General features: G+C 53.2%; 3 protein-coding genes across 7 annotated transcripts; 1 reads left to right on the top strand and 2 right to left on the bottom strand.

The window, feature by feature from the left end:
• Positions 1-1,512: 1,512 nt before the first annotated feature.
• Positions 1,513-9,868, bottom strand: LOC310744444 (B-cell differentiation antigen CD72-like; the record flags this gene model as incomplete). Of its 2 annotated transcripts, XM_083575862.1 has the most annotated exons (6): positions 9,405-9,868; positions 9,017-9,106; positions 7,789-8,091; positions 5,954-6,129; positions 4,755-4,840; positions 1,513-2,831 (listed from the first exon to the last, which is right to left on the bottom strand). In XM_083575862.1, the coding sequence occupies exons 1-6, from the start codon at positions 9,631-9,633 to the stop codon at positions 2,708-2,710; spliced, it is 1,008 nt and encodes a 335-aa protein (XP_083431988.1). In that variant the 5' UTR covers positions 9,634-9,868. The 2 variants fall into 2 exon arrangements, with proteins under 2 accessions (XP_083431988.1, XP_083431989.1); XM_083575863.1 differs by lacking the exon at positions 1,513-2,831 and having other exon boundaries at positions 4,751-4,840; positions 9,405-9,862.
• Positions 9,869-14,465: 4,597 nt separating this feature from the next.
• LOC310744445 (uncharacterized protein) lies at positions 14,466-19,950 on the top strand. Of its 3 annotated transcripts, none has more exons than XM_083575864.1 (5): positions 14,466-14,570; positions 16,027-16,398; positions 17,619-17,768; positions 18,699-18,848; positions 19,421-19,950. In XM_083575864.1, exons 2-5 carry the CDS (start codon positions 16,053-16,055, stop codon positions 19,762-19,764), a joined length of 990 nt encoding a protein of 329 aa, XP_083431990.1. In that variant the 5' UTR covers positions 14,466-14,570; positions 16,027-16,052; the 3' UTR covers positions 19,765-19,950. The 3 variants fall into 3 exon arrangements, with proteins under 3 accessions (XP_083431990.1, XP_083431991.1, XP_083431992.1); XM_083575865.1 differs by lacking the exon at positions 14,466-14,570 and adding an exon at positions 14,898-14,955; XM_083575866.1 differs by lacking the exon at positions 14,466-14,570 and having other exon boundaries at positions 15,022-16,398.
• On the bottom strand, positions 19,903-26,816 carry LOC310744439 (beta-1,3-galactosyltransferase 5-like). Of its 2 annotated transcripts, XM_083575853.1 has the most exons (3): positions 26,550-26,816; positions 22,748-23,542; positions 19,903-22,234 (listed from the first exon to the last, which is right to left on the bottom strand). In XM_083575853.1, the coding sequence occupies exons 2-3, from the start codon at positions 23,114-23,116 to the stop codon at positions 21,566-21,568; spliced, it is 1,038 nt and encodes a 345-aa protein (XP_083431979.1). In that variant the 5' UTR covers positions 23,117-23,542; positions 26,550-26,816; the 3' UTR covers positions 19,903-21,565. The 2 variants fall into 2 exon arrangements, with proteins under 2 accessions (XP_083431979.1, XP_083431980.1); XM_083575854.1 differs by lacking the exon at positions 26,550-26,816 and having other exon boundaries at positions 22,748-23,933.
• Between the last annotated feature and the right edge of the window lie 465 nt (positions 26,817-27,281).

Below are 27,281 nucleotides of genomic sequence, written 5' to 3'. Positions count from 1 at the left end.
GCATACTATCCCTTGCTTTTTCCTGTAGGACTAATTGCAGTCGTTAACAGTTGTCCACAGGTTTACCATACCCACTGAGTCAATTACCCATCTCCCACTACCCCTCCCCACCGTCCCACTATATATAAGGGTCTGGTGACGTCTGTTTCAGTGTATCTCAAGAAGTGTGCATGCACATGAAAGCTTAGACCCAGAACAAACTTAGTTGGTCTCTAAGGTGCTCCTGTACAATTTTTTAATTTATTTTGACTGCGTGAGACCAACGTGGCTGCCACCTGAATCTCCCGACATGTGAAGACAGGCTCTGGAAATGGAGCGGACAAGACCAAGAGGGGCTCCAAGGGTCAAGAAGGCGATTTCTGCCTGTGCTGAAGAGGGAAGTGCGGGGCAGGTGGGGCTGGTCCATCTGGGAAGAGAGCCCATCTAGGAGATGGAAGACTCTGATCCTAAACCTCGGCTGCCTTGCAGGACACCTTCAGGGGAAGAAAGGCTAACCCTACACAAATCTGGAGTTCCTAAGATGGTTGGCTGGTGCCTGGTACGTCCCTTACCGGCAACGCCTGCAGCCCGGCTGGTGCCCAACGTCTTGCTCTGCCTTCCTCTGGACCATGTCAGTGAGGTGAGAGAGAAGTCTGCTTGTCTGGGCAGCCCAGGACCCCCAGACCCACCAGCCAGGCTTGCGCCCCAGAGGGGTCAATTTGCTGCTGCTGCTGCTGCTAATGCAGCGGTTTGCCTTCACCCCCAGCGGCACACTCCACTGTCTCAAGGCAGGTGGGTACCAACCAGAATCACACTGGTGACTCATGCCAAGCTTGTGGCTTGATAAACCCCCTCCATCCTCATGTGGTTTCTAGGCATAGCCCCAGTGGAAGTGGAGATGAGCCCTTGAAATAGTAGGCTTAAATCAGTCATGTTCGTTAATTTCAATGGGTCTACTCTAAGTTGAGGGGCACGGGTGGCGCTGTGGGTTAAACCACAGAGCCTAGGACTTGCCAATCAGAAGGTCGGCGGTTCGAATCCCCGTGATGGGGTGAGCTCCCGTTGCTCGGTCCCTGCTCCTGCCATCCTAGCAGTATGAAAGCACGTCAAAGTGCAAGTAGATAAATAGGTACCACTCTGGCGGGAAGGTAAACGGCGTTTCCGTGCGCTGCTCTGGTTCACCAGAAGCGGCTTAGTCATGCTGGCCACATGACCCAGAAGCTGTACTCCGGCTCCCTCGGCCAATAAAGCGAGATGAGTGGCGCAACCCCAGAGTCGGTCACGACTGGACCTAATGGTCAGGGGACCCTTTATCTTTACCTTTACTTTAAGTTGAATACCACCCTATTATGGTTCAGTGTTGCATGAAGCATCAAGCATGTCCTGCCCTGGACTCCAGCAAATGGATGTCGCTGGGGAGGCCCAAGTTCCCATTCTGTGTGTGTGTGTGAGAGAGAGAGGGGGGGGTTGTGTCCATTGATTTGTTACAGCATTTCTCCAAGGAGAGGGACCAGCCATGAGCTCATACTCAGTTCCAATCTTATGTTTATTATTACTATTAGTAGTATTGGTATTCTTAACAATAGTATAATCTTCATAATTATAAATAAAATTTGTTATACGGTTGCCTGAAAGTCACATTTTCCTGAGTGGTCTTACAAAGCAAAAAACAGCAACAACAAACCATAATACAGTATCAGAAACACAAAATGCAATAATTTGAAGAATGAAATGAAACAAAAAGAGTAGAGAGAGAATAAAGCCATTTGCAGCTCACCATAAACCCCCCTTTCCTTTCGTGTGTTCCAGGTCCAATACAGTGGTACCTCGGGTTAAGAACTTAATTCGTTCTGGAGGTCCATTCTCAACCTGAAACTGTTCTTAACCTGAAGCACCACTTTAGCTAATGGGGCCTCCTGCTGCCGCCGCGCCACTGCTGTGCAATTTCTGTTCTCATCCTGAAGCCATGTTCTTAACCCGAGGTCCTATTTCTGGGTTAGCGGAGTCTGTAACCTGCAGCGTCTGTAACCCGAGGTCCCACTGTAAATGGATCTGGCAGTGGCCCTCTAGAGGCTGTGTCACCTTGGAAATGTTCCCCTGGCCCTCCGGCCTCGGGGAGGGAGAGGAGAGGAGGCCCCTCTCTGAAGGGAACCATGCGGAGCCTGAGACTGGAAGGCACAGCTTTCCAAACTGGTCTTGTTGGTGACACGCTTTTTAGACATGCATCATTTTGCAGCACAGTAATTCTTCTTTACTAGCAAACCGGAAGGTGTGTATCCACAGCAGGATCCACAGAAGAGGAATGACTGCTGGGAGGAGCAAAGAGAGAAGGAACGCCCTGGTGCATCTGCAGCAACACAACCAGGCACCTTCCTCTGCCCCAGCTGCAACAAAACATGTCTCTCCCTTATCGGTGTCTACAGCCACAGCCACTGCTGCATCTTCTTCTTCTTTGGCGATGCCAACACAGTTGGGAACTGTAGCTCTGTGAAGGGGGTCTCTCCGCACCCCTAACAAACTATGGTTCACAGGATTCGTGGATGGGGGAACCATGGCTGTTACAAGTAGCACAAGACACACATTCAGTGTATGTGGTAGAAAAGTTAGGCCTGATGGCAGGAAGGGGGTTCATTGCTGGGAAAAGGCATGCTGGCTCCTCCAGAGAAGGCCTTGCCTGTCGGGGGTCTTTGGACATATTTTGGCCCTACTGAGCTCACACTGGCTGTGGTTATTGAGCCTTCTTCTCGCAGATGTATCTGATGCTTTTTGAACAGGAACACCATTGCAGGGCTCCGTTGCTCATTTGAACGCAGTTGCCGCTAGAGCTGCTACAAGTCCAAATATTTTCAGCTCTAGAAAGACAAAGATGACAGTCAAGGCAAAGAGCCCCAATCCCTCTTCACCATTCATCGTTATCTGAGTTTCTGGGCTTCAGCTCTCCCACCAACCCTGTCCATCATTCATGCTGACTGAGGATGATGGACGTATAGCCAAAAAATGCTCACCTGAGGTCACTGTGACGTCAGCAGGTGGTGCTGGGGCACCGGTCAAATTTGGCCTAATCCGGTCCCTCAGCCAGATCCACTTTCACACGCACTGCCCAATTTACATGGTAGATCAGGGCAAGGGAGGGGGGCAAATCTAGCCCAGCATCCTGGTCTCACAGTGGCCCATCAGACGCCCCCAACGGGACGCTCCAAAGCAAGGCTCCCCTCATGTGGTTCCAGCCCCTGGAATTCAGAGGCCGTGGAGGCAGAGCAGAGCCTTCAGGGTCACTTGGACTGATTTCATATCTGAATTATTGCTTTGCTCCCAAATTATTGTCCTGGAAAGGTTTTGTTCTGAATAGGCTGGGCACACTTTTGAAAAAAATAAGACTTTCCAGAAAACCGCAAAAATGCCTCAGTTTCTCCTGGGATAAATATTGTTTGGCACTCGATACCCCCCCCCCCCAGTGGCGAGAAGTTCCTGGAGTGCATTTGTTAATATATAAGTAGATCATAAGCAGTGCCAGTGCTCCCAGCATTCAGCAGATCTACTGCCCCACATCAGATGCCAGGGGTGAGATGGGATCTGCACCCCTAGATGCCTTCAGTTTTGCTACCTCTAATGCCCCAACATGCACACACTCATCAATCCCTCCCCTCAGGCAGGACCAGTGTGTGTGTCTAAATCAAAGCTCTGATGGCCAACACTAGAGACATCTCCAGATCTTCCCCAACCATCAGCTCCCCTTCAGAAAGCATCCACCACCCATTTCAAGCCATTAACTTAGCAAAGGAAGGTTGCTCCATCATAGGGTCCTCTTTGGGGAATTTTTACATGTTGAAGGAAATGTCCAGGTTTGGACAGCGACTTGGGCTTGGGCTGCTCTGCACACTGTGGCCACTGCCAGCCCGAGCCAGGAAAAAAGGCACACTGTCCCACACTCTCGCACGCCTCTTTCCCCGGCTCGGGCTGGCAGAGGCTCAGGCTGTCCTCTTTTTTTGCACTTCAAGAAACGGCAACCCTATCACTGCACCACTATGGATCTGAGCTTGCTGGTTTTGCCGAAAGAGCAGGGGTGGGGCAAAACTCTGATCATGCCTCACTTGATGTGCGTACAGAGAAGTCTGGATTCAGGTAGGTAGCCGTGCTGGTCTGACGCAGTCGAAATAAATAAAAAAATTGTCCAGTAGCACCTTAGAGAGCAACGAAGTTTGTTCTGGGTATAGACTTTCGTGTGCTTATACCCAGAACAAAGGTATCTGAAGAAGTGTGTATGCACACGAAAGCTTATCCCCAGAACAAACTGAGCTGGCCTCTAAGGTGCTGCTGGACAATTTATTTATTTATTTAGAGAAGTCTGGGTTCTGCATGGCTTGAGGCAAGTGGAGAAATCTGCTGCTGCTCCTCAGTGGAGGACGTCAGCCTCAAGCAACCAGTAGTTTGACTCTCCATGGACTCACCCAGACTTCCCTTTGGCCCCACACTTTCTAGGCACAGACCCACACTTTCCCAGTCCATGTTTCAGCATCTTTCTTTTTTGCCCTGCAACTTCCCTCAGGAAATCCCAGTCTTGACCAGTGAATTGGAGCAGATGTCAACCTGGGTTTTCTGTGGAATTGTTTCCATTGGTAAAGAGTGTGTTTCTGTGGGGAGGAGCCCTAAAAGAAGGGAAAAGGCTGCAGGGTGCAGATTCCGGGGGGGGGGGCTGATGGACGGAACTCTGCTCTGTTCAGCCCCAGCAAATCTGACTAGATGGGTAGCAAAGGGATGGTCTCTCTTCCACTTACTCTTCAAAGCCCCTACCATCAATCCATTTCCAAGAGCTTTGCCAGGAGCCCCAGCTTTTTCCAAGTCCAATCCAGTATTGATCACTCTAGGAGAAAGAATAAAATATTAACGGGGAAAGACCTCTTTCCCAATGGATCTCTCCTTCCTCCCTTTTTAAGAGGCTCATATATGCAGAACCAATACAGTTACTAATAGTCCTCAGGACACCTGTCCCAGAATCCTCCACAACACCCCTTCCCAGCTCTGTGTCTGGGACTGGAGAGTTGGCTGATCTTATCTGCAGCCAAGGTCTACTGTTGCATCTCTGAGCCTCAATCTCTGAGGGGTGTGAGATCCCAAGGGTTCCAGGCGCTCACCTGGGCTTTGTGTCTCCTTTTGGAAATGAGGCACAGAGGAGACTGTGGTGTCTTTATGACATATGGTCTATTTGCAGTGCACATACATGTGTTAGGAATACATTCTTCACGAAACAGATTAACAGTTCCTGGAAACTTAAAAAAAGTGTTCCAGAAGTTTCTTCAATGTGTAGGAGTGGCACTCCAAGCTTAATTGGTGTCAGCTGGAGATGGAATTAAAAAGGAGGAAGATGAGTTTGCAATGTGAGGCGCGAGGAGAGCACACACACGCTGTTAGTACGCATGCTTACAGCTGGTTTGGATATATGGGGAAGTGTGCTGCTGATACTATGAGTTTGCTGTATCAGGACTGTTTACTACTAGACTGAAAGTATACCATGATGAAGAGAGGAAGAAGGACTGTAAATAGTTTGTAGATAATAGTAACTGGAAATGATTGTATAACCAAATGCTTGCATGAAGTAATTCTTGACTGTGCATTTGAGTGTGGCTACGGCTCTTGTCGTCTGCCGCCAGGGAGACTTTGCTAGACACTTTGGGAAGCTGTTATGGTTAGTAACTTCTAATAATATGCAACCTGAGCCTATGATGAAGGGCTTCACAGCTGCCTTGGATTCCATCGTGCGCTGCCTCTCTGGCTTCCCGCCCTTTACATCTAGGTCACACTGCAGCTAGGGTCATTCCTGGGGAGTGACCAGGTTGACCCCTGCCCAGGGAACAGGGCTCCCTGTCCTGGTGGATATTTCTTCATGATCTGTAATGGTTAGACTCTGGACTTGACTCCCCAGCACCAGCAGCCCCCTTCCTTAAAGTCTGAGGCATTTGCACCCCAACGTTATTACCTTATCAATGTCTGTGGCATCCCATAGTTCTTTTGCACTCCAGGGCTTCAAAACAAGCAGCTGAGATAATTTCCTCTTGCAGGCTTCCTGGCTATCGTCCCAACTCTTCTTTTCCCATGAAGGTGAAATCCACAGGCATTTCCACCTGAAGAGATTCCATCCACGGGGACAGCAGCCTAAGGAAGACAAGAGAAGGCGTTGAGCTGAAAGCCACCTGGTCTCAGGCCGGCTTAGGGTGGACCCACTCCAGTGGGACCCAGATCTGTCCCCAATCCATGGGCTGAGAGTCTATGAGGAACAGGGGGTGTATGTTGCCAATCCAGAGGCAAGGACCCTCCGAAAAGCACCTGTGTTGGGCCCAATTCAGACTGCGTGGCAGACCATGTCAGCCGCTGAGCAGAGACTGATAGGACGGACCTGAGTGCAGGAAGATGCACACACGGAAAGTTGCCCAGTTGCCACATTCTTTCCACCTGTGTAGATGACGTGAATCATGTCCACACAGGATGGGCTATGGGGACAGGTAAAAGGTAAAGGACCCCTGGACGGTTAGGTCCAGTCAAAGGCCACTATGGTGTTGCCGTGATCATCTTTCTTTTCAGGCTCTTCCTTCCTGTTATATTTCCTCGGGTGCTTGGCTCTAACCCAGAGGAAGGGCTGGGACTTTCATTCTTCTGCACATAATGGAGGGAGTTGCAGCCAAAGCATACAGAGTGTAGCCTGATTCTCCTCATGTGTTAGTGATATTTTTTTTAACCCTGCCCTTCTTCCAAGGCACTCAAGGCTGTGCCATGTGGTGCCTCCTATGGGCACAGCGAAGGTGGGGCAGCTTCTCCCCTAGATCAAGTAAAACAATAGAAATACTTAACTAGCTGACCAATCAGGTCAGTTCTGCCCCCCTAACAAAAATCCTGCCTGTGCCCACATCCCTGCAGCTATCTTTACTCTGAATCAGGCTTTAACGTGCTCAATAGGGCAAGTGTGCAAAGGATTGTGGCTGGAATTTAGGAAAGACATGGATGGCAAATTCAACTACTATCATTAAAGGAAAATGGGATGGAGAAGGATGATGAAAGTAAAATGTAAGCCAGACTTTTAGCTCTTGCCAAACGTGTGGGATGTGAAATACAAGAGCAGTCAAGTACAACATTCCTAGAGTGAACATGTTTACACATGGGGAGGAATGTTTGTCCAGCCAGCAGGTAAACTTCCTGTTTCCTTCTGGGCTGGGACAGACTTCCTCTGCATGTGACTAGAGGTGGGCGTGGCCTCACCTGTGCAGGTAACAACAAAAGCACAGGGCAGGGCAGCCCTCTCTCTCTCTGTGACTACATGCATTGAAGAAGCAACATCTGCTTAGCCAAAGATGCTCTCTTGGCTTCCAGAGGGACTGTCTCCTTATGAGATAGTTTCCAGGTATATGTTATTTTTCTAAGCTAAGTCTGCCTTCTGGGATCCTACTGTGAACAGAACGATGTGTGAGTAAACCTTTTTATACTTTTGTAGAAGACTGTGTCGTGTCTTATCTTTTATGAGGGAATAAGGGGAAAATACCAGAACAGTTATTAGAGAGGCTTTAGCGAGCCTGAGCAAAAGCATCCGCTGCGAGTTTAAAAGGGGGAATGTTACTCTGCTAAATTGTGAACTTGTTAACACAAGTTGGAAAAGGATATAATCAGACAATATATCCTCTCCTTCATCCCTGAACATTCCCAAAAAACGGGGCATCTGTGAGCTCAGCCAAGTCCAACACCACAGGGGCAGGTGATGCGATAAGACACAAGGGGTGCCCTGTCAGCCTTGCCAGCCTCCTGAGCAGAGTGCAATGGACATACCAATCTTTTGGCAAGATTTGGCTTCCTCCAAACTCTTCGTGGTCTGGACCAGCTGCTGCTGCAGCTTCTCCTTCTCCTGCTGCGTGAGCATCAGGCTCTGGTTGGCTTGCCTCAGCTGCTCCTGCGTCCTGTTCTCAGCAGCCAGGCAGCTCCGGAGCGTCCCGTTGGTGGAGTGGAGCTCCTCCTGGGCCTCTTCCAGCTGGGCCTGGGTCTGGGCCAGGCTGTCCTCCTGGGAGCCCATTCTCCGTTCCAGGGCACTGCCATCTTCATTCGCCTGCTGCAGCTGCCGTGAGACCTGCCAGTCTGCAGAGCACAAGCAGGGGCGACATGAGAGGAGGAGGGGGAGGAGGGGGAGGGATGTTCAGGTGCCAGGCAGGCAGCGTGGCAGAGGGGAGCCAGCCTCTGTTGGATGGGGGCACACACAGGCAGTCTTAGCCCAATGGAACGGCTGCTCAGAGATATGCAAACACAGGCTATGCATGTCTTATGTATTATACAAATGCTTCCTACATCGGGGGAGACGATGAGGTGCGCTCCCAATGTTGTGGGGCTCCAGCTCCCCTTGACCCTGGTCACTGGTCATGCTGGCCAGGGCTTATGGGAACTGGAGTCAATAATAATAATAATAATAATAATAATTTTTTATTTACACCCTGCCCATCTGGCTAGGTTTTCCCAGCCACTCTGGGTAGCTCCCAACAAAATACAGTGGTACCTCAGGTTACATATGCTTCAGGTTACGGACTCTGCTAAGCCAGAAATAGTACCTCGGGTTAAGAACTTTGCTTCAGGATGAGAACAGAAATCATGCTCTGGCGGCGTGGCGGCAGCAGGAGGCCCCATTAGCTAAAGTGGTGCATCAGGTTAAGAACAGTTTCAGGTTAAGAACACACATCCAGAACGAATTAAGTACTTAACCCGAGGTACCACTGTGTTAGAAGCCCAGTAAAACATCAAACATTAAACGCTTCCCTAAAGAGGGCTGCCTTCAGATGTCTTGCCAAAGTCAGATAGCTGTTTATTTCCTTGACATCTGCAGGGAGGGCGTTCCACAGGGCGGGCGCCACCACAGAGAAGGCCCTCTGCCTGGAGGGTGCCAGGCTGTCTGTCTCTGAGCCCAGGCTCCAGGGAAAGCTCTGCATCAAATGCCTGAAACACCCAAGGGTGCTTTCCCCCCTCCCCCATTTATCAGCTCAATGGGCTTGGGCAGGGGGCACCCGCTACTCACATCGGACCCCCAGTCCTATGGCGGCGGTGAGAAGAAAGAGGCAGGCGGCCAACAATGCCAGGATGGCGTACCAAGTCCGACGGTCCGACTCTGGAAGAGAAACTCAGTGGGGTCAGTTTGGGGTTCCTGTGGGATGGGGTCAACCCTCAAAGGAAGCCTGATCCTGGAGGGAGGGCTGTGGGGAGACAGGGAGCTGAAGGCAGCCCCCAGTTCCCTGTCAGGCCCAAGCTTCTCTGCTGCAATCGTGGCCAATCTCATTTGTGGGGAAGGAACAGACTGGCCCCTCCTCTGCAGAGACAAGTAATGGGCCCAAATGCCCCCAAATCCTCCTCCTCCTCCTCCTGGCATGTGGAGGATCCAGGTGGGTTAAGACCTGGCTGGCACTCACCTTTGGTGCCCTCTGTGGCAGTGGGAGTCCTCTCTTCCTGGCAAGGGGGGCCCTGGACGTTCTCATAGGTCAGCTCTCCCTCTCCGGGGTCTGGAAGAGGAGTCGAGGGGTGAGTCATGGAGGGGGGCATCCGGAGCTGCTCCATTTGGTTCCATGTGCCTTTCTCCTGGCTCCTCTCCAGAGGAGTCTTCACGAACTGCAGGTCAGCGTAGGTCACATCCTGTGCCATCCTGGGGTGGGGAGGCGCTGCTGTGCCTGAACAGATGGCAAAGGGAGAGGCCTGGCTGGCTGGGAGCTCCTGGGCTGTCTTCAGAAAAGATGAAATTGATGGTAAGCGAAAGAAACTGAAATCTGACAGGGTCCGTCAACCAACCACAAGCATGACTTCCAACAGCACTTGGTGTCTCGCCTATTTGGCATGCAAAGTCAAAGTCTCATGCAAGCCTGTCAAGGGACCCAAGGCAGATGCATGGCCCCCTCGGTGCACAGCGGAGCAGCAGAGTGTTGCAGAGAACGTGGTGCTTCCTCTTTCTCAGCTGCTTCCTTCCCCAACTTGGTTGCATTTGTTGGTGGTGCTTTTGTACAGAGCGATATTTCAAGCCCTGGGCATCTGTCAGGGGTGCTTTAGGTGTGATTCCTGCATTGTAGGGGCTGGACTACATGATTCTTGGGGTCCCTTCCAATCTGAAATTCTATGTTTCCTATGATAGTAGCTATATGGTATTATCATTAATTCAACTTATTAGGGTGTGATTAACTTGGCTGGGAAACAGGGAAATGTAAAGATCTCTTTTGTTCCACTTGATGGGTGTTTGGTGGAGGGCAAGGGAAACCATGGGGCAGGGTCCAGGATGCTCAGATTACTGCCACCAGACCTCCCCTTTCGTGATGTAACCATGATGTATTAGTGATGTAGTTTGGGGGGGTGTAACATGGGGATTACAGGGACGCAGGTGGCGCTGTGGGTAAAACCTCAGTGCCTAGGACTTGCCGATCGTATGGTCGGCGGTTCGAATCCCCACGGCGGGGTGAGCTCCCGTCGTTCAGTCCCAGCTCCTGCCCACCTAGCAGTTCGAAAGCACCCTTAAGTGCAAGTAGATAAATAGGTACCGCTTTATAGCAGGAAGGTTCGAAAGCACCCTTAAGTGCAAGTAGATAAATAGGTACTGCTTTATAGCAGGAAGGTAAACGGCATTCCGTGTGCTGCGCTGGCTCGCCAGAGCAGCTTCATCACGCTGGCCCCGTGACCCGGAAGTGTCTTTGGACAGCGCTGGCCCCCGGCCTCTTAAGCGAGATGGGCACGCAACCCCAGAGTCGGTCACGACTGGCCCGTCTGGGCAGGGGTACCTTTACCTTTAACATGGGGATTAGCAGCTAATAAAAGTTTGGGTTCTCTTTTGTTTGGGGCCTCCATCTTGTTCCACCTGGTGGCAGGTGGGAGTCCTGTTGCGACAGTCTTCAATCAAGACCAAGCCTCCTGGCTGCTGTTTTGCTCTGGTATTCCTGGCTGGTGTCCTTGTTTTTTGTCCAAGGGAGCCCTCAGATTTCTCTCTTTACAAAAGGAACTTAAAAAATTGAAGGCAACATGTGGCATGATTTTTTAAAATAATCAAAATGGTTATGCCTGCAGTCCATCCCCCATCAAAGGCTTGACCACTTATGGAATGGATGCTGCCCCCCCCCAGACATATAGTCCCTGCAAGCACTAGAGAATGGAAATGTTGTTAACCTCCCCCTCAGGTGTCTGTTTTCCTCCCCTTTTTCCCTTTCTCTTATTCCTGCCCCCCCTTTTCCATCCTGGAGCCCAAGGCGATGAAGAAGTGGCTCCCAGGCAGGTGCTGCCAGAAACAAATCTGAAAATAAGAAGAGCCTGCAGCTGGATCAGGCCAACGCCCCATCCTGGCCAGCATCCTGCCCCCCAGTGGCCATCCAGATGTCTCCTATGGGAAATCTGCAAGCAGGATTTGAGCATCAGAGAATATCCCCTTACTATGGCTTCCAGCAACTGGGATTTGGAATCGCTGCTGCCCCCAGCTGTGACCACTGTGGCCAGGATCCATGGACAGAGCCCTCTCCCCCTCCAGGGATTCATCCTCTTTTTGCCGCCCAATTTGGTAGCCATCTCTCCCTCCTGGGGGTTCCACAGTTTAACTGCGCTGCGTGAAGACGGTCTTTCTCTTGTCTGTCCTGAACCTTCCCACATTCACCTTCGTTGGAGTCCATCAAGTCTAGCGCCAGCGCTTCGTTTCAGAAAGGTGGTTGCCTCTTTTGCCTTCAGACACCACCCCCAGGATCAAAACATCCCCCAACCCCACCTGCAGGGGAAGATAGTGGGATGCCAACGCGTGGAGAGATCCTGATTGCAACAACTGCATGGCGGATAAGCTAAGCTTAGCAGATTTTTTTCCAATGAATCTGGGGACACTTCAACTAACTAACTAACTAACTAATTAAATACTACACGTTTGGGACATTGATGCTGTAGTGATGGTGGTGGCAGAGGGGCAGCTGCCGCCTTGACCTCAACCACCACGTTTCCCCTTCCTCCGAGGCTTCTATCTCCTTTCTCCCTGAGCCTGGGCAGCCCCTGAGCTGTTGGTTCTGTGGTGGTGGGGGGGGGGGCGAAGCGGTGCGCAGTGGGTCAGGCATGGAAGGCAGAGAAGGAGGGCTGAAAGCGGTGGTGGTGGCGAGGCTCGGGCAGCACAATGCCTCCCTTCCCATCAAAGCAGCCCCAATCCCATTTCTACTTGCGTGCAAGCAGGAGGGGGCGGGGATCCCTCAGCTGGGAAGACAGGCTTCCTGTTGCCTAACTGAGAGATTCCTGCCCCCTCCTGCTTGCACGCAGGCTCTGATAGGCAGCGTGAAGCCTCCCTTTCCAGCTGAGTTGCTGGGGTCAGGGAAGGTGGAGGCAGCCCGGAAGCTGCATCTTTGAGCCCCTGCACCACCATCATATGGGGACTTCCAAGCAGCTCCTGAAGCCAGCAAGAGCCAACTGCTCCGGGCTGCTGAGACTGCCGCTGCTGCGTTTCCCGGGGACATTAGATGAAATCCGGGGACATTCCGGGGATGGAATTTGTCCATGGACTTATTCACAAATCCGGGAACAGTCCCTGAGAAACGGGGACATCTGGTAACCCTAGGATAAGCGCTGATCCTCTCCTGCCTGTCCCCAACTTTGCCTCTTTTGAAACAGGAAGTTTGCTGGAGGACTCCTTTTTCACATGCCCTGAGGGTGCTTCCTCCGGAAAGGAGGGCTGCTTTCTGCTCTGCAACCTTTGCTAGCTGCACTTTCACTGAGTGTGCCAGCTGTGATATTGTAAGTCGGGACCCCCTCCCATTTGGGGAGGGGGTAGAGCTCTAATTGTTATATTGCTGCATTGTGCTATGGATGACCACCTGATCTGTGGGTGCCTCTGGGATCCAATTCATCTGTGGAGCGTTGCAGTGCAAGGAGGATGTCACTATTTAGCTGGAATCGCTCTGGTTCGACAAGAGTAATGGCTGGAATGAAGGCATGTGCTGGCACCGGATATGGTTCTGGGGTCTGATGAGGCCTGTGTCTCTGATGCGCTCCACAGGTGTGCGCCACTTAACGCACAGCTTCTGCTTTGGGATGGGGTTCAGCTGAAACCAACCCCCCACACGTGGCGACCGTGACGGGGTCCTTGCTAAAGAACCCCCACACTGACCCCAGGCCCAAGAACAAGAGCAACAACATCCCAAAGGGGTTTCGCCAGTTCCGGTGTTCTGAACTGCGGACCCAAAGGAGGACTCATGGGAGTGGCTGGGTGCAGGGATACCAAAAAAGGATGTGGAAACACTGGCGTGGTCAGTTCTAGTGCTTTATTCGAGACAGGTGCAGACCTGCAGCAAATCAGCCGGGTCACCCAGGCTTTACAGATGCAGGACGGAGACAGAAGCCAGGAGGCGGCTTGTCCACACCCAAATCAATGTGCAGGTATTCTTTAGACACGAAGCAGCAGACATCGCTTTGGCCAGGACTTCCCCTTGCTTCACCTGACCAGATGAGGGCATAGGTGCCAAATACCCCAATCCTACAGGTAGCTCCTCTTTCTGGACTCAGAGCCCAGCACCCCAAGCTCAGAGATAAGGCAAAGCCAGCTAATAATAATAATATTTATTATTTATACCCCTGCACATCTGGCTGGGTTTCCCCAGCCACTCTGGGTGGCTCCCCACAGAATATTAGAAACAAAGAATATCAAAGCAAATAAATACCAATACAGATGAGCTGATTGCTGCAACCACTACCAGTTAATTGTGGGGCTATCTGGACTACCAAGATGGTGTTTGCAGAGCTTCTGGACCAGTCTGCCTTTGGTTCAACCCACCCTGGAGCCTTGGCAGAGCAGGTGCCAGGTGAGCAGCAGGGAGCAAGCAGCTGCAAAGGCCCTCTCCCTTCTTGCCACCCTGAGAAGGAGTCTGCAGCTGGATCAGGCCAGGGGCCCTCTAGCCCAGCCTCCTGTCCTGTCCTAGAATCATAGAGTTGGAAGAGACCACAAGGCCATCGAGTCCAACCCCCTGCCAAGCAGGAAACACCATCAGAGCACTCCTGACATATGGTTGTCAAGCCTCTGCTTAAAGACCTCCAAAGAAGGAGACTCCACCACACTCCTTGGCAGCAAATTCCACTGTCGAACAGCTCTTACTGTCAGGAAGTTCTTCCTAATGTTTAGGTGGAATCTTCTTTCTTGTAGTTTGGATCCATTGCTCCGTGTCCGCTTCTCTGGAGCAGCAGAAAACAACCTTTCTCCCTCCTCTATGTGACATCCTTTGATATATTTGAACATGGCTATCATATCACCCCTTCACCTCCTCTTCTGTTTGTTTTTGCCCAGTTCTCTAATCCTCCCAGTGGCCAGCCAGATGCCCCAAGGGAAGCCCCCAAGCAGCGCCCCAGAGCAAGAGCCCCCCCCCGCTTTCCAGCCACTGCCCTTCAGACGCGCGGCTGTCTCTGGCCCGGGAGGCCGAGCCCGGCCGTTGTGGCTGCAGCCCAAGCCGGCCGCCTCCTCCAGGGATGCCCCGGTCCAGGTGGGCGGCGAGTTCCGCAGTTTAAGGCTGCGCTGCGCGGAGAAGGACCCTCTCCCAGCTTCCCTGGGAGGGGGCGCGGGCAGGGCTGCCTCCGGGGGCGGCCTCGGGGTCCAGGTAGGCTGGCATGGGAGGAAAGGGGCTTCTTCCCTCAGGCTTGGGGTCCAGCCAGAAGCCGAGGAGTCGGTGGAGAGGGTTGGGGTCCAGCCAGGAGAGGAGGGAGGCTTCCGGGGCGCAGCCAGGGGGTCCCCATGCTGCACCCCAAGGGGTTCCCCTGCAAAGGCTCCCGTCGCGCTTGCTTGCTGGCAGAGGCGCGGCGGGTGCAGCCCCCCGACAGGCCGGGCGGGGTCGTCCTTGCTGCTGCTGCCCTCGCCGCCTCCGCGCGCGCCCTGGTCCTGCGCAGCCTCGCCCGGCCCGGCCATGCGGAGCCCCGAGCCTCGTCGCCGCGGGCGGGCATCCGCAGAGCCGCCGCTGGCCAGCCGGACCCCGAGCGCAGCGGCAGGTAAGGCGAGCCGGAGCCGGGAGAGGCGGGCGGGCGGGCGGGCACGCTCGCGCTCCCTTCCCCGCCGGGCGCGCGCCTTGCGCTTGGCCGGGCAGCTCAGCTGCAGCCCCGGCAGGGAAGGAGGATGGGCGGGCGGAGACGGGGAGCCTTGGTCCTGCCCCGGCGCCACGCTCGCTGCACAAGACAGGGCCTCTGAGCGTGTGCAGAGGGGCGCCCGCCAGCTGCTGCGCGCTCTGGAAAAACAAAGGGCTGCAGGAAGCGGCCTCGGGCCTTCAGTCCCTTCGGGGGCCAAGAAGTGGCGCAAGGAGGCCTGGCCGGGGGTCGGGTGGCCAGAAAAGGTGGCTCTAGGCTGCCGCTCGCCAAGCCTAGCCCAGATAGAGTCGCCGGGGAAAATCTCCTCCGCAATTGCCGGCGCCGCTCTCCATGAACTGCGATTCCCCCATGCAGCTAGGCGGGGCTTATTCCTCTGCCTGGTCCATCCAGCTCTGAACGAGTCCTTCTGCATGCCAGAAAGGTGCCCTTCCCTCCAGACGGAGGGACATACCAGGCTGGCCTTGTGCTGGGCCATGCAGCTGAGCATTATTGACACGGGCTGGCAGAGGCTGTCTCCCAGGTTTCAGGCAGGGCACCTTCCCAGCCCACCTGGAGATGCCAGCAGAGACCCTCTGAGCTGGGGCCCTACGTGGGAAATGGCCAAAGGGCCAGTCAGAGGCTGGGTCCAGCTGGCTCAGTATTGTCACCCCAGTGGGAGGCAAGCGAGCAGGACCTGCTGCTGGGAAACTGGGACTTGTGAGGTGGGGCGAGTCCAGGAGCCACATTCAGGGATGCTGAAGAGGGAGGCAGGCAGGCTGTTTGGGGTCAAGGGGCAGCCGAGGCCCAAGGCAGGAGGTCTTGCAGGGGTCTCTGCATGAGGGAGCCTTATGGCGGCAGCAAAGGGGAGTCTGGTGCAACCCCCCCCCCTCCCAGCAGAGCTCCCTGGTTTCCAGCTGACCCTGGGACTGCTGCCCCATCTGGCTCCTTCCTGGTGCCCACCCTGGTTCTGCGAGCCCCTTCTTTCCGTCTTCCCTGCAGGTGCCCAGCCCACAGAGCCGCCCTGAATGATGCCCAGGGGCCGTGCCTGGACCCAGCAGGAGATCGCCTGCCTCCTGGCGTTCATCGGAGGCTGCCGGCAGGTGACGCTGCTGATGGCCTCCACCTCGCGCCCCAACGAGGCCCTCTGGCGAGAAATCTCCCGCCGGCTGGCCCTGGCCGGCTACAGCCGCAACGTGGCCCAGTGCCGCTCCAAGTGGAAGGCCCTTAAGCAGGCCTTCTACTCCGAGTGGGAGACCCGGAGGCAACAGGCTGGGGAGCGGCCCGCCCCACAGGCACCCCCCCACTACAAGACCATGAAGAGGATCTGGGAAGCCGCAGGGAGACCTGTCTTCGGGGAGAGGCGCCTGCCAGGTAAGGGAGCCTCCTCTCCCCCCTGCCCCACTTCCCTAGCCAGCTTTGGGGTGGGCTTCAGGTGAGCCCCGGTCCTCTCTGCACCACCCAGGATTTGGGGGATGTGAACAGGTACGGTGGCAAAAAGAGGAAGGTGGTGGAAGAGGAGAGGTAAGAGAGCAGCATCAGAGGCCTCCCTACTCTTGCCCCCCCCCCCCGGGGTATTTTTCTGTCAGGAACAGGAAGGAACAAACCCTCTCAGTTTGAGCAGGTGCCATTACCTGTACAGGTTCAAACATTTTATCCACAAGAATGAGGGAGGGACTCGTGTTTTTTTTTAAAGAGAAAGACCAGACATGCCCTGGATTTGCAAAGGATGGAGCTGTGTGGCCTCAAGCCATGAATATTTCTCTACTTACTGGCCCCATCTGAAGGTAACTGGGAATGCCAGTGCCTGGGTCCTGGAGAATGGCTTGGCAACACAGGGGTGCATGTGGGGGGTCTGGGGCATACCCAGGCCTAATGCTTTTTTAAAAAATGGGGATCAAGTGAAGCTGGCAGAGAGAGAGACGCGAGCAGAAGAAAAAGACTGCAATGGATCTGGAGCTGTGACCTGCGCCAACACCCAGCAGCAAGGCAGATCCATTCCAGCCTTTTTCTTCTGCTTGCATCTATCTCTGTCATGTGGTTCTTCCTCCATCCAAGCACCACTTGCCACCTTGGGTGGAGAGAGATCAGTGGGGACGAGGGGCTGCTTTTGTGGCATGCATGCAAGGAGGAGGAGGGGCTGATCTGCCCTGCTTCTGCTCAGCTTGGCATGGGGCTTTTTCTCTGCAAGAACAATCTCCGGTTTGGCCTTGTAGACCACTCTTTTTGAAGTTCTTTTGCTTCTTTACCTCTTCTTTGCCCTTTTTTGTTTGCTTGTCATCCCCCCCTTCCTACGTTGAAATATGTATTTAAAAAAAAAACCCAGAGTGCCCATCCTAATCAAATGTGCTGCCTGCACCTGTGCTTGTCAACTGCTGTCCTGCTTGGTTACCTGGTTACCTGTAGTCCACTGTGTTGGACTACAGCTCCCATCAGCTCTGGGCAGCACAGCTCTGCTGCCGCCAGCATCCTATGGCCATGCAGGCTGTGCCTGATGGGAATTGTAGTCCAAACCAATGGGAGGACATAGGAGGACCCCAGGTTGCCAATGGCTGTTCTATGTGATTTGCCTTACGAGTCCATTTCCCTTCCAGATCTAGGTAAGCTGCCTCCCCACAAGGACAGAGGTGACCCAGAGGCCAAGCCGTCTCCGTTCTTGCCACAAGAGATGGCAGGCAGCCAAACCCAGGATCTGTGCGGTGGGAGACGGTTGACTTGCTCAGCTTCTGCGTGTCAGGCTGCTGGTAGGTGTGTAGCTGAAAGGAGGGAGGGGAGAACCCACCAAGGCTTCTCCCAAGGCAGCAGAATCTGCTCCTCTGGAGAGGCAGTGACGGCCACCAATCTGGGTGGTTTTAAAAGAGGAAGAGAGAAACTCATGGAGGAGGAGAGGGAGATCCGTGGCTACTAAGCCGCGTTGGCTCTGCTCTGCCTCCATGGTCGGAGGCTGCAATGCTTCTGAATACAGTGGCACCTTGGTTCTCAAACTGAATCCGTTCCAGAAGTCCGTTCCAAAACCAAAGTGTTCCAAAACCAAGGCGCACTTTCCCATAGAAAGTCATGCAAAATGGATTAATCCATTTCAGACTTTTAAAAACAATTCCCCAAACAGCAATTTAACATGAATTTTACTTTCTAAAGAGACCACTGATCCATAAAATGAAAGCAATAAACAATGCAGTTCACACAATCAACCAATCAGAAGCTAAACTGGGTTCCACACAGTCTCTCTCTCTCTCTCTCTCTCTCTCTCTCTCTCTCTCTCTCACACACACACACACACACACAAAGAGCCACAAAAACACAAAATAGCAAAAACAGACCTCAGCATAACACTCAAAAGGGAAGTGTGGCACTTAAATCAGAAGCATAACACTCAAAACAGAGCATGTTCGACTTCCGAAAAAATTCGCAAACTGGAACACTTACTTCCAGGTTTGCAGTGTTTGGGTTCCAAGTTGTTTGAGAACCAAGGTACCACTGTATCATTTGCTGGAAACCACAGGAAGGGAGAGTCACTCTTATTCTTGGGTCCTGATTCTGGGTTTCCCAATGGGGCAGCTGGTTGCTGGACTAGATGGGCCCCTGGCCTGACCCAGCAGGCTCTCCTTCGGCTCTTAAGGAGAGGGGGGTTGCCTGCTGGAGTGGAATCACAAGTCCTTTGCCAAATCTTGCAGATTCCCACTTGGCCTGCGAGGGCTCCATGAGGCCCTTGCCAGGGAGCCTGGACCGGCCAGCCTGCGCTGCGGAGAAGGACTCGCCTGAGACTGCGGGAGAGGAACAGGCTGCAGCGGACAATGGGCAGCCCTCTGGGCCAGACAGTCAAGGTGAGCATCACTTCTTTGGATTGAGTGCTCCAAAACCAGGTTGGGTTGAAAGCACCCCAACACCACTGAACAACACTTTTGTGTTCGTCTTCTGCAACTCCACATTCTCCCAATATCCCTCAACTGTGGCAAGGTGTGACTTGATATGTGGCATTTCAGCCCCATCTAGGGAAAAGTTTATGTTGTTGTTTTTACAGATTTTGGGGTCCTATTGGAGGGAATGAGAAAAATGAAGAAGTCATGTACACAAACTGCCTGGGGCCCAAGTGACCCTGCAAACAACTGCTGCAATTCCTTATTTACTTTTCATGTCTGCAGATGCCCAGCTCAGAACCTCTTCTTTCCGTTTCTTCTGGGAAGAGAATGCATTCATACAAGGCAATTTGCTTGCCTTCCCTGAAATGCATTTACAAATGGCATAGGACCCCACCAGGCTTACAAATCTCCTTCTGAAATCTACAGAAAAGGTGTCCGTTCTCTCCGGTGTTTTTGGAGAGGTCCCCCTTGGGTGGTGTCTCTGCCCTGACCCCCTGACCTCCCCCCTTGCTCCCACCTCCTCTCTCCCCTCTCAGGGCCCGGCATCGTCAGCCTCCTGCAGAGCATGCAGCAGATCCTGGTGCAGATCCTGCGCACGTCGCGGCAGCAGCAGCTCCTCCTGGAAAGCCTGGCCAGCGACACCGTCTCCCACCTGCACGTCATCTCGGACAACCTGGTGCAGGTGGGCGAGACTCTGAACGAGTTGCTGCTCCAGAGCCACGCGCACTCGGCCGATCCGTACGGCATCCGCACCCCTCTCCACGGGGGCCCATCCCAGCCCTGTTCCCCGGGGGCCCCACCTGCCTCTCCCCTTCTCAAGGAAGAAGCTTGGCTGCTACCTGCCGCCGGCTTCCGGCCTCACGGCTCAGCCCCACCCTGAGCCACTTCCCTCGCCCAAGTTTTTGAGACTCCATCAGAGTTGGGCAGGGGCAGCACAAGGGACTCCATTTGCCCCTCTGTGCCGAGGGGGGGGGCATTTGCCAAGGTCAGTGTTTCTACCCTTACAGAAAAGCCTCCAGACTTTTGTAAAATTTTATTTTTTCAATAAAATTTAAAAATGAGGAAATGTATTATGCCTCTTTCCTGTGCAGAAACATCAGAGCAGTGTTCAGAAATGGAGGGCTGAGAATATCCTGGCATGTTTGGGAGGGATGTGCTTGTCTACTCTTTTCCTTGACATCCTAGCTTTCAAGGTGCAGGGATTTATTTATTTACAGTGGAACCTCGGGTTGCGGACATAATCCATGATGGAGGCACATCCGCAACCTGCAGCGTTCGTAACCTGCAGCACCGCATCTGCACACGTGCATGACGCGATTTGGTGCTTCTGCATGAGCGGCGAAACCTGGAAGTAGCCCTTTCCAGTACTTCTGGGTTTCCCACGGTCCGCAACCTGAAAACACATAACGTACAAGTGTTTGTAACCCGAGGTACCACTGTATTGGTTTTACTTCAATTTTACAAGCCTTTGCCTACAGTCTGAAATGGTGTGACACAGGCTTATTCCACAAGAGAAGCCGAACCGTTTCTGAACAGAAGCTATTGCTGCAAAGTTACCCACCTTGAAGGCAATAAAAGGCAGATAGCATCCCCAAAGGAGGAAGCAACCGTCCGTCCACCAGGACTCTGGGTCTTTCTGGTGGCACTGAAGGGCCAAGGGCTGTGTGCGCTTGCCCCCCAGCCCCCCAGTGTGGGGAGGGAATATCTTGCGCCATTCATTTCCAGCTTGCAGCAGCAACAAGCTGAGCTGACTGTTCCAAGATGGGGGGGGGGTGTCTCCTCCCGGAAAGCACCACTTTACTGATTAGAAACCACAACTGGGCTATAAAATACCGGGAGGAGCTGAGATGAGTTTCTAGTTGAAATTAGTAATCCTACTGAGTAATATTAGGATTAGTTGTTGATTAGGATTAGGGTTAGGATTAGCATGTGTTGTTAATAATGCCTGTTTGCAGAATCTCAAAATTGTAGTTTGGGAAAGGACTCAAAGGCCCATTTAGTCTGACCTCTGCAATGCAAGAATTGCAGCTAAAATGCAGGAATTGCAGCTAAAATGCAGGAATTGCAGCTATTCAGTGCCTCGCAGTCCCTCTCTCACATGCCTGGAGGTAAGCTGTCCTGAAATAGGTCGGGTGTGCGTGTGCCTGAGTGGCTCCTGGCAAAACAGCCGCCCCCTCTGCTCCCTGAAGTGCCACTATACATGTGAGGGGAGGGTGTTTTGCTGGCTGATGCAGAGTTTCCTGCAGGCTTCGCAATCCTCATTCTGGCTGCTGCAACAGGCACAAAGAAAGCACCCAGTGCTGGATCACATCCTCCAGGTATGGGACGCTCCAGGTTCAAGTCCAGTGACAAAGCCCTCCCTCTGCCTGGGATGTTGGAGAGCTGCTGCCAGTCAGACTGGGCTAGATGGGCCTTGAAGGTGGAGCCTCGTTTCTTCCTGGGGGTCCCTTTCTTGCCAAGAGGCTCTTGGCACATCCAGGCTCTGCTGGGCCTACAGAATATTGTTTGTTTCCTTCATATCCCCCCTTTCCGCCAAAAATGCCAGCAGGACTTGCTTTTTCTAGCTGGAGGTTGGTGTTGGGGAAGGAGCCTGAGGAGGACAGCGCTAGGCTCTTGCTGCGATCCGCACTCGGAGCAGGAGGAGGGCAAGGCCCCAGCCCCCCAATGCTGCGCTCTCCAGCTCACCACCTGGTGACCTCCGGCCTGTCTCTGCAGGCGTGCCGGGCTTCCCGCATTCTCCGCGTGGCCAGCTCCTGCTCTGGCGCACTGAGGCTGTGGACCACCATCAGGTAGCGGAAGTTGCACACTCGCCACCTGGCGTTCTGCTTGGCAAAGCGGGCGCTGGACTTGGGCCGCAGACCGGCCCGCTGAGCCAAGATGCCCACGTAGGCGTCTTCCACCGGGATGGGGGGGATGCTCTCTGCCGCCCGCAGGACCCTCGCGGCTGCGTCCAGGGACAGGACATAGCCAATGCCGCTGGCATACGGCGGGTATTCTTCCGGGGAATAGGCTTCCCTCGGCACGTACCACTTGCTGGAGGGATGCCGGATGACTTTCCGCTTCTCCCGGGCAAAGACGGAGCCTGCATAGAGGCCGCTCCGGAGGGTGTTTTGTCTGGCCAGGAACTCCGGCAGCCACTCGGTGTTGACAAAGCAGTCGTCGTCCGTCTTGAGGAGGTAGCTGGGCCGGCAGCGGCCGAGGGCCCACCGGACGCCATGCAGGACCTTCAAGGTGAGGTTGCGGTAGGTGTCCAGGTAATTCCCCACCAGGACATCCCCAAAGTCCTCCTGCTCTTGCTGGATCTGCCGGGAGGCCCCCTCACCTGCGCCTCGGCCTACCAGGAACACGACCTGCCAAAGAAGTTGAAAAATATCTTCATGTATGTGACAACGGCGGCGAGAGTCTTAATAGCACAAGGATGGAAGAACAAGGAAATCCCGACTAGAGAATCATGGCAAGAGAAACTGATGGACTATGCAGAATTCGCAAAATTGTCACATAAACTACAGGACAAGGATAACTGTGACTTTAAAGATGAATGGGAACCCTTTACAAAGTATCTAAAGATGCAACAAAGTGAATTGGACTCCTTGGCAGGTTTTGAATAAACACTCACAAACCTCTTATTGATAATAACCAGTTAGACAAATTAAGGATTTATACAATTTTGTAACATGCAGAGAATAGCATTTATAGAGAAACCAGAGATCGGAACTGAGGGAAGTCAGGGGGGGCGGGGAGGGGGGGTTGTTTTATGGGAGGGAGGGGGGAGGAAAAATGGGGGAAATTAAGGATGATATGTTTTAAGATAATATGTTTTGTTTAAATTCCTAATATTTTTTTTTTTAAAAAAGGAACACGACCTGCCACGGGTAAGGCTGGGGCTTCTCTTGCGCAGCCCAGGTCCTCCGTATCACCTGCCGGGATTCCACGTTTCCCGGGGCCGACGTCACGAGGATTAAGAGCACCTGTCCAGGCTCACAGTGCGGCTCCCAGCCAGCTTCTGAGAACAGAGGTCCAAAGTCCACCCCTGGGCGGGCTGCGTTTCCGGCTCCAGAGTGGGTCCTCTGGGGGGGCTCCTGCCAGGCAGCCAAGAAAGAGCTGGAGGCCCCCAGCAGCTTCTGCGCACCATCGGCCAGGAGCAGGAGGCACCAGACCGGGATGGAGGAGAGCAGGAGACAGAGGCAGACCAGACCCTTTGAGCCCCAGGGGCGCCATGGCGAGCGGGGCATGGCAGTCCCGGCAGCCTCTGGTCACATCCTGCCGCTCGAGGCAAGGAGACGCAGCTGGGCAGGAGGGCTGGCCTTTGCTCTTGCCTGTTGGGCGCAGGCTGGCCGGCCAAAGGCCAGCTGCGAGAGGGAGGAGATCTGCAGGGGCTGAGGCCAAGCGCCACCCGGCCTCTGACTACGGCAGCCAAGGCCAAAGGGGGACTGGAGCGCCACAGGCAGGGCGAGAGGGGGCTCTCCAGAATGCCACCTGCAGGCCCTTCATTTCGGCTGCTCAGAGGGAGGGCAAACAGGAAGGACGCTTTGTGGGGGAACCAGAGAGCAGGACGCAGGGACCCTGCTGCCTTTGGCAGATTTGCAGTGGCTGGGTGGCAGATCCGTGATGGTTATCGATGCTCCCGGCCTTGGCCTCTCCTGCTCCTCTTGCATTTCCTAAGCAAAAGAAAAAAGGCAAATCTCATGTGTGTGCACCGGGAGGAGGGATACATCTTTGCACAGCGCCTAGTCAAACTATGGAACTTCCTCCTGCAGGAGGCAGGGGTGGCCCCCAAATTGGATGGGACAAATTCCTGGAGGAGGAGAGGGAATGTCAGAATTCTTCTGGAAACCCCAGGAGGGGGCTGTTCTTGTGCTGGAATCCTGCCTCCGGATTTTCCCATGACTGCATCTGCTTGGCCCCTATGAGAACAGGGTGCTGGACCCGATGGGCCCCCTTTGCCTTGATCCAGGGGGCTCTTCTAACCAGGGCAAGATTGAGGTTGGATGAGGCCCTCAGCTCCTGAAGGGAATGGGGCCCTTTCTATGTGCAGCTGTACTTTGTCAACAACAAATTGCCAAAACAAAAAAAATTTTTTTTCCTTCCAGTAGCACCTTAAAGACCAACTAAGTTAGTTCTTGGTATGAGCTTTCGTGTGCATGCACACTTCTTCAGGCTACCTATCTGTAACTGGAACAAATTGCCACTGTTTTTTTGGTCGAATATATGCTATATCAGGCATAGACAAACTCGGCCCTCCAGATGTTTTGGGACTACAGCTCCCATCATGCCTAGCTAACAGGACCAGTGGTCAGGGATGATGGGAATAGTAGTCTCAAAACATCTGGAGGGCCAAGTTTGCCTGTGCCTGTGCTATATATTATTGATGGATCTGATAGGTATCTAAAGCCATCCGCACATAACAAAATATGTATTTTATCAAAGTACCGTATTTTTCGCTCTATAACACGCACCCAACCATAACACGCACGTAGTTTTTAGAGGAGGAAAATCCGTAGGCATGCCACCTGTAGGCATTCCCTCCATAACACGCACAGACATTTCCCCTTACTTTCTAGGAGGAAAAAAGTGAGTGTTATGGTGCAAAAAATACGGTAATTGTTGAACTGAAAAACAATTGAGAAGAAGTATATTAATATAATATAGGGACACGGGTGGTGCTGTGGGTTAAACCACAGAGCCTAGGACTTGCTGATCGGAAGGTTGGCAGTTCGAATCCCCGTGACAGGGTGAGCTCCCGTTGCTCGGTCCCTGCTCCTGCCAACCTAGCAGTTCGAAAGCGCGTCAAAGTGTAGATAAATAGGTACCGCTCCAGCGGGAAGGTAAACGGCGTTTCCGTGCGCTGCTCTGGTTTGCTAGAAGCGGCTCAGTCATGCTGGCCACATGACCCGGAAGCTGTACGCCGGCTCCCTCGGCCAATAAAGCAAGATGAGCGCCACAACCCCAGAGTCGGCCACGACTGGACCTAACGGTCAGGGGTCTCTTTACCTAATAGGTATCTAAAGCCATTTGCACCTAACAAAATATGTATTTTGTCAAAGTAATTGTTGAACTGAAATACAATTGAGAAGATGTATATTAGTATATCTTATATTTTGGAAATGTACCGGTATATCCAGGTTTTTTTTACCTTTAAATTTTTTGGGGGCCCCCAAGAGGGTGGGGCCCTAAGCTAGAGCTTGTTTAAAAGGTAAAGGGACCACTGACCATTAGGTCCAGTCTGACGCTGATGGTGCTCATCTTGCTTTATTGGCCGAGGGAGCCGGCGTACAGCTTCCGGGTCATGTGGCCAGCAGGACTAAGCTGCTTCTGGTGAACCAGAGCAGCGCACGGAAACGCCGTTGACCTTCCCGCCGGAGCGGTACCTATTTATCTACTTGCACTTTGACGTACTTTCGAACTGCTAGGTTGGCAGGAAGAGCTTGTTTAGCTCAGACGTCAATCCAGCCCTGCTTCTTCCATTGCACCAGGACACCCACAAGGAGGGCCAGGTTGCCCCAAGGAGGACCCCTTCCTGCCTGGGGACACTTCCTTCCCACCGGACAGACGCGGCTGCTGGCAGCCCCTGAGCCTGGGCGGGGAGGGGTCTCCGGGTCTGGGCTCCTGCCTGGGGGCTTCCCCCTGGGGGCATCTGCTTGGCCCCTTGGTCCTGATCCAATTAGTGCCATTGCCTTCCGTTAAGAGTTTGGGTGTAATCCTTGACGCCTCCCTTTCCACGGAGGCGCAGGTTACAGCAACAGCCAAGGCGACATTTTCCCACCTTTGCCGCATCAAGCAGTTGGTTCCTTACCTTTCCTGCCCCAACCTGGCCAGTGATCCATGCGACGGTCACCTCCGGGCTTGACTAATTCGCTCTACATGGGGCTGCCCTTGAAGCTGACCCAGAAACTCCAGCGGGTACAGAATGCTGCAGCGAGGCTCCTCACGGGGTCTCTGCCATGGGAGCATATTCACCCAATGCTTTTCAAGCTGCACTGGCTCCTGGTGGAGTAGAGGGTCAGATTTAAGGTGCTGCTTTTGACCTTTAAAGCCCTTCACGGCCTAGGACCCTCGTACCTACGGGACCGCCTCTCCTGGTATGCCCCACGGAGAGCCTCAAGGTCCATAAATAACAACACCCTAGTGGTCCCAGGCCCTAAGGAAGTTAGATTGGCTTCAACCAGAGCCAGGGCCTTTTCAACTCTGGCTCTGGCCTGGTGGAACGCTCTGTCTCATGAGACCAGGGCCCTGCAGGATCTGATTTCCTTCCGCAGGGCCTGTAAGACAGAGTTGTTCCGCCTGGCCTTTGGCTTGGCGCCAATTTGATTCCCTCCCTCTCTTTTTCCTTTCTCCTCCTGTGATGAGGCTGCATTCAATATTTTAATGTTTCTATATTTTAATGTCGTATTTTAATCTTGTTTTTAAGTTGTATTCATTCAACTTGTTTTTATTATTGGTTGTTAGCCACCCTGATCCCAGCCTTGGCTGGGGAGGGCGGGGTATAAATAAAAATTATTATTATTATTATTATCATCATCATCATCATCCAGCAGCAGCCAGGCTCTTCTGAGGCTCCCCTCCAAGCTCCAGCTGCAGAGGCAGTCTATCTCCAGGGGGCGGGGCTTGGAGTCCTTACGAGGGAGGGCGGGGGGCGGGGCCGCGTTTGCTCCTCCCTCGGCGCACCTGGTTGCCGTGGCAACGAAAAGGCGGCACCGCCCACTCGCTTCTGAAGGTAGAGCGAGGCCCCTGGCTGGGCTGCCGCTTCCGAGGCCCAGATGGACGGGTCTTTGGCCAATAGCTGCCGCGAGGCTCTTGCGAGAGACCAATTGGGAAGAGGAGGGGGAGGGGCGCCTGTCGGGGATCCCGCCCAATCGGAAAGCGACAGGGACGCCGCAGAGATAAGAAAATAGAGGTGCAGCAGCGCCGGCTTGCTGTGAGGCAGACTCCCCTCTCAAATGTTCAGGGGAGAGAAAATGAAAGCGGCTCCGCAAGAAATGCCAAGAATAGCAGACTGGCGGGGGAAGATGCTGGCTTTTTGGAGCGGGCTGAGCAGACAGGAAGAATCCGCGACCAGAAAGAAAAGAGGACTGGAAGAAATTTAAGGCATATCTAGCTAAATATTGTGATAGAAGATAAAGAGAAAATTCTTGGAAATAATAAATAGGCTATGGGGTAGAACAATATAGGACAGTAAACTTTAAGGACTAGATTATTAATAAAGGAAAAGAGGTTAGTAAATGAAAGGAGTTAATATTATTAGAAATATGAATTTGGAGAACTGTTCTATAGGTGATATAATGAGCTTCAGTTAGAGGGGATTCGAGGAAGTCAGTTATCAAGGTAAGGAGAATTAGGTAATTGAAGAAACATTTTTTCTTTGTATTTATTATTGTGTAATGTGGTTTTCTTTGCTGA

Source organism: Podarcis filfolensis (assembly GCF_964270895.1).
Source record: "Podarcis filfolensis genome assembly, chromosome: 11".
In the NCBI taxonomy this organism is placed as follows: Eukaryota; Metazoa; Chordata; class Lepidosauria; order Squamata; family Lacertidae; genus Podarcis; species Podarcis filfolensis.
Note: the sequence above shows the minus strand (reverse complement) of the source record. Positions and strands in the feature narration are given on the sequence as shown.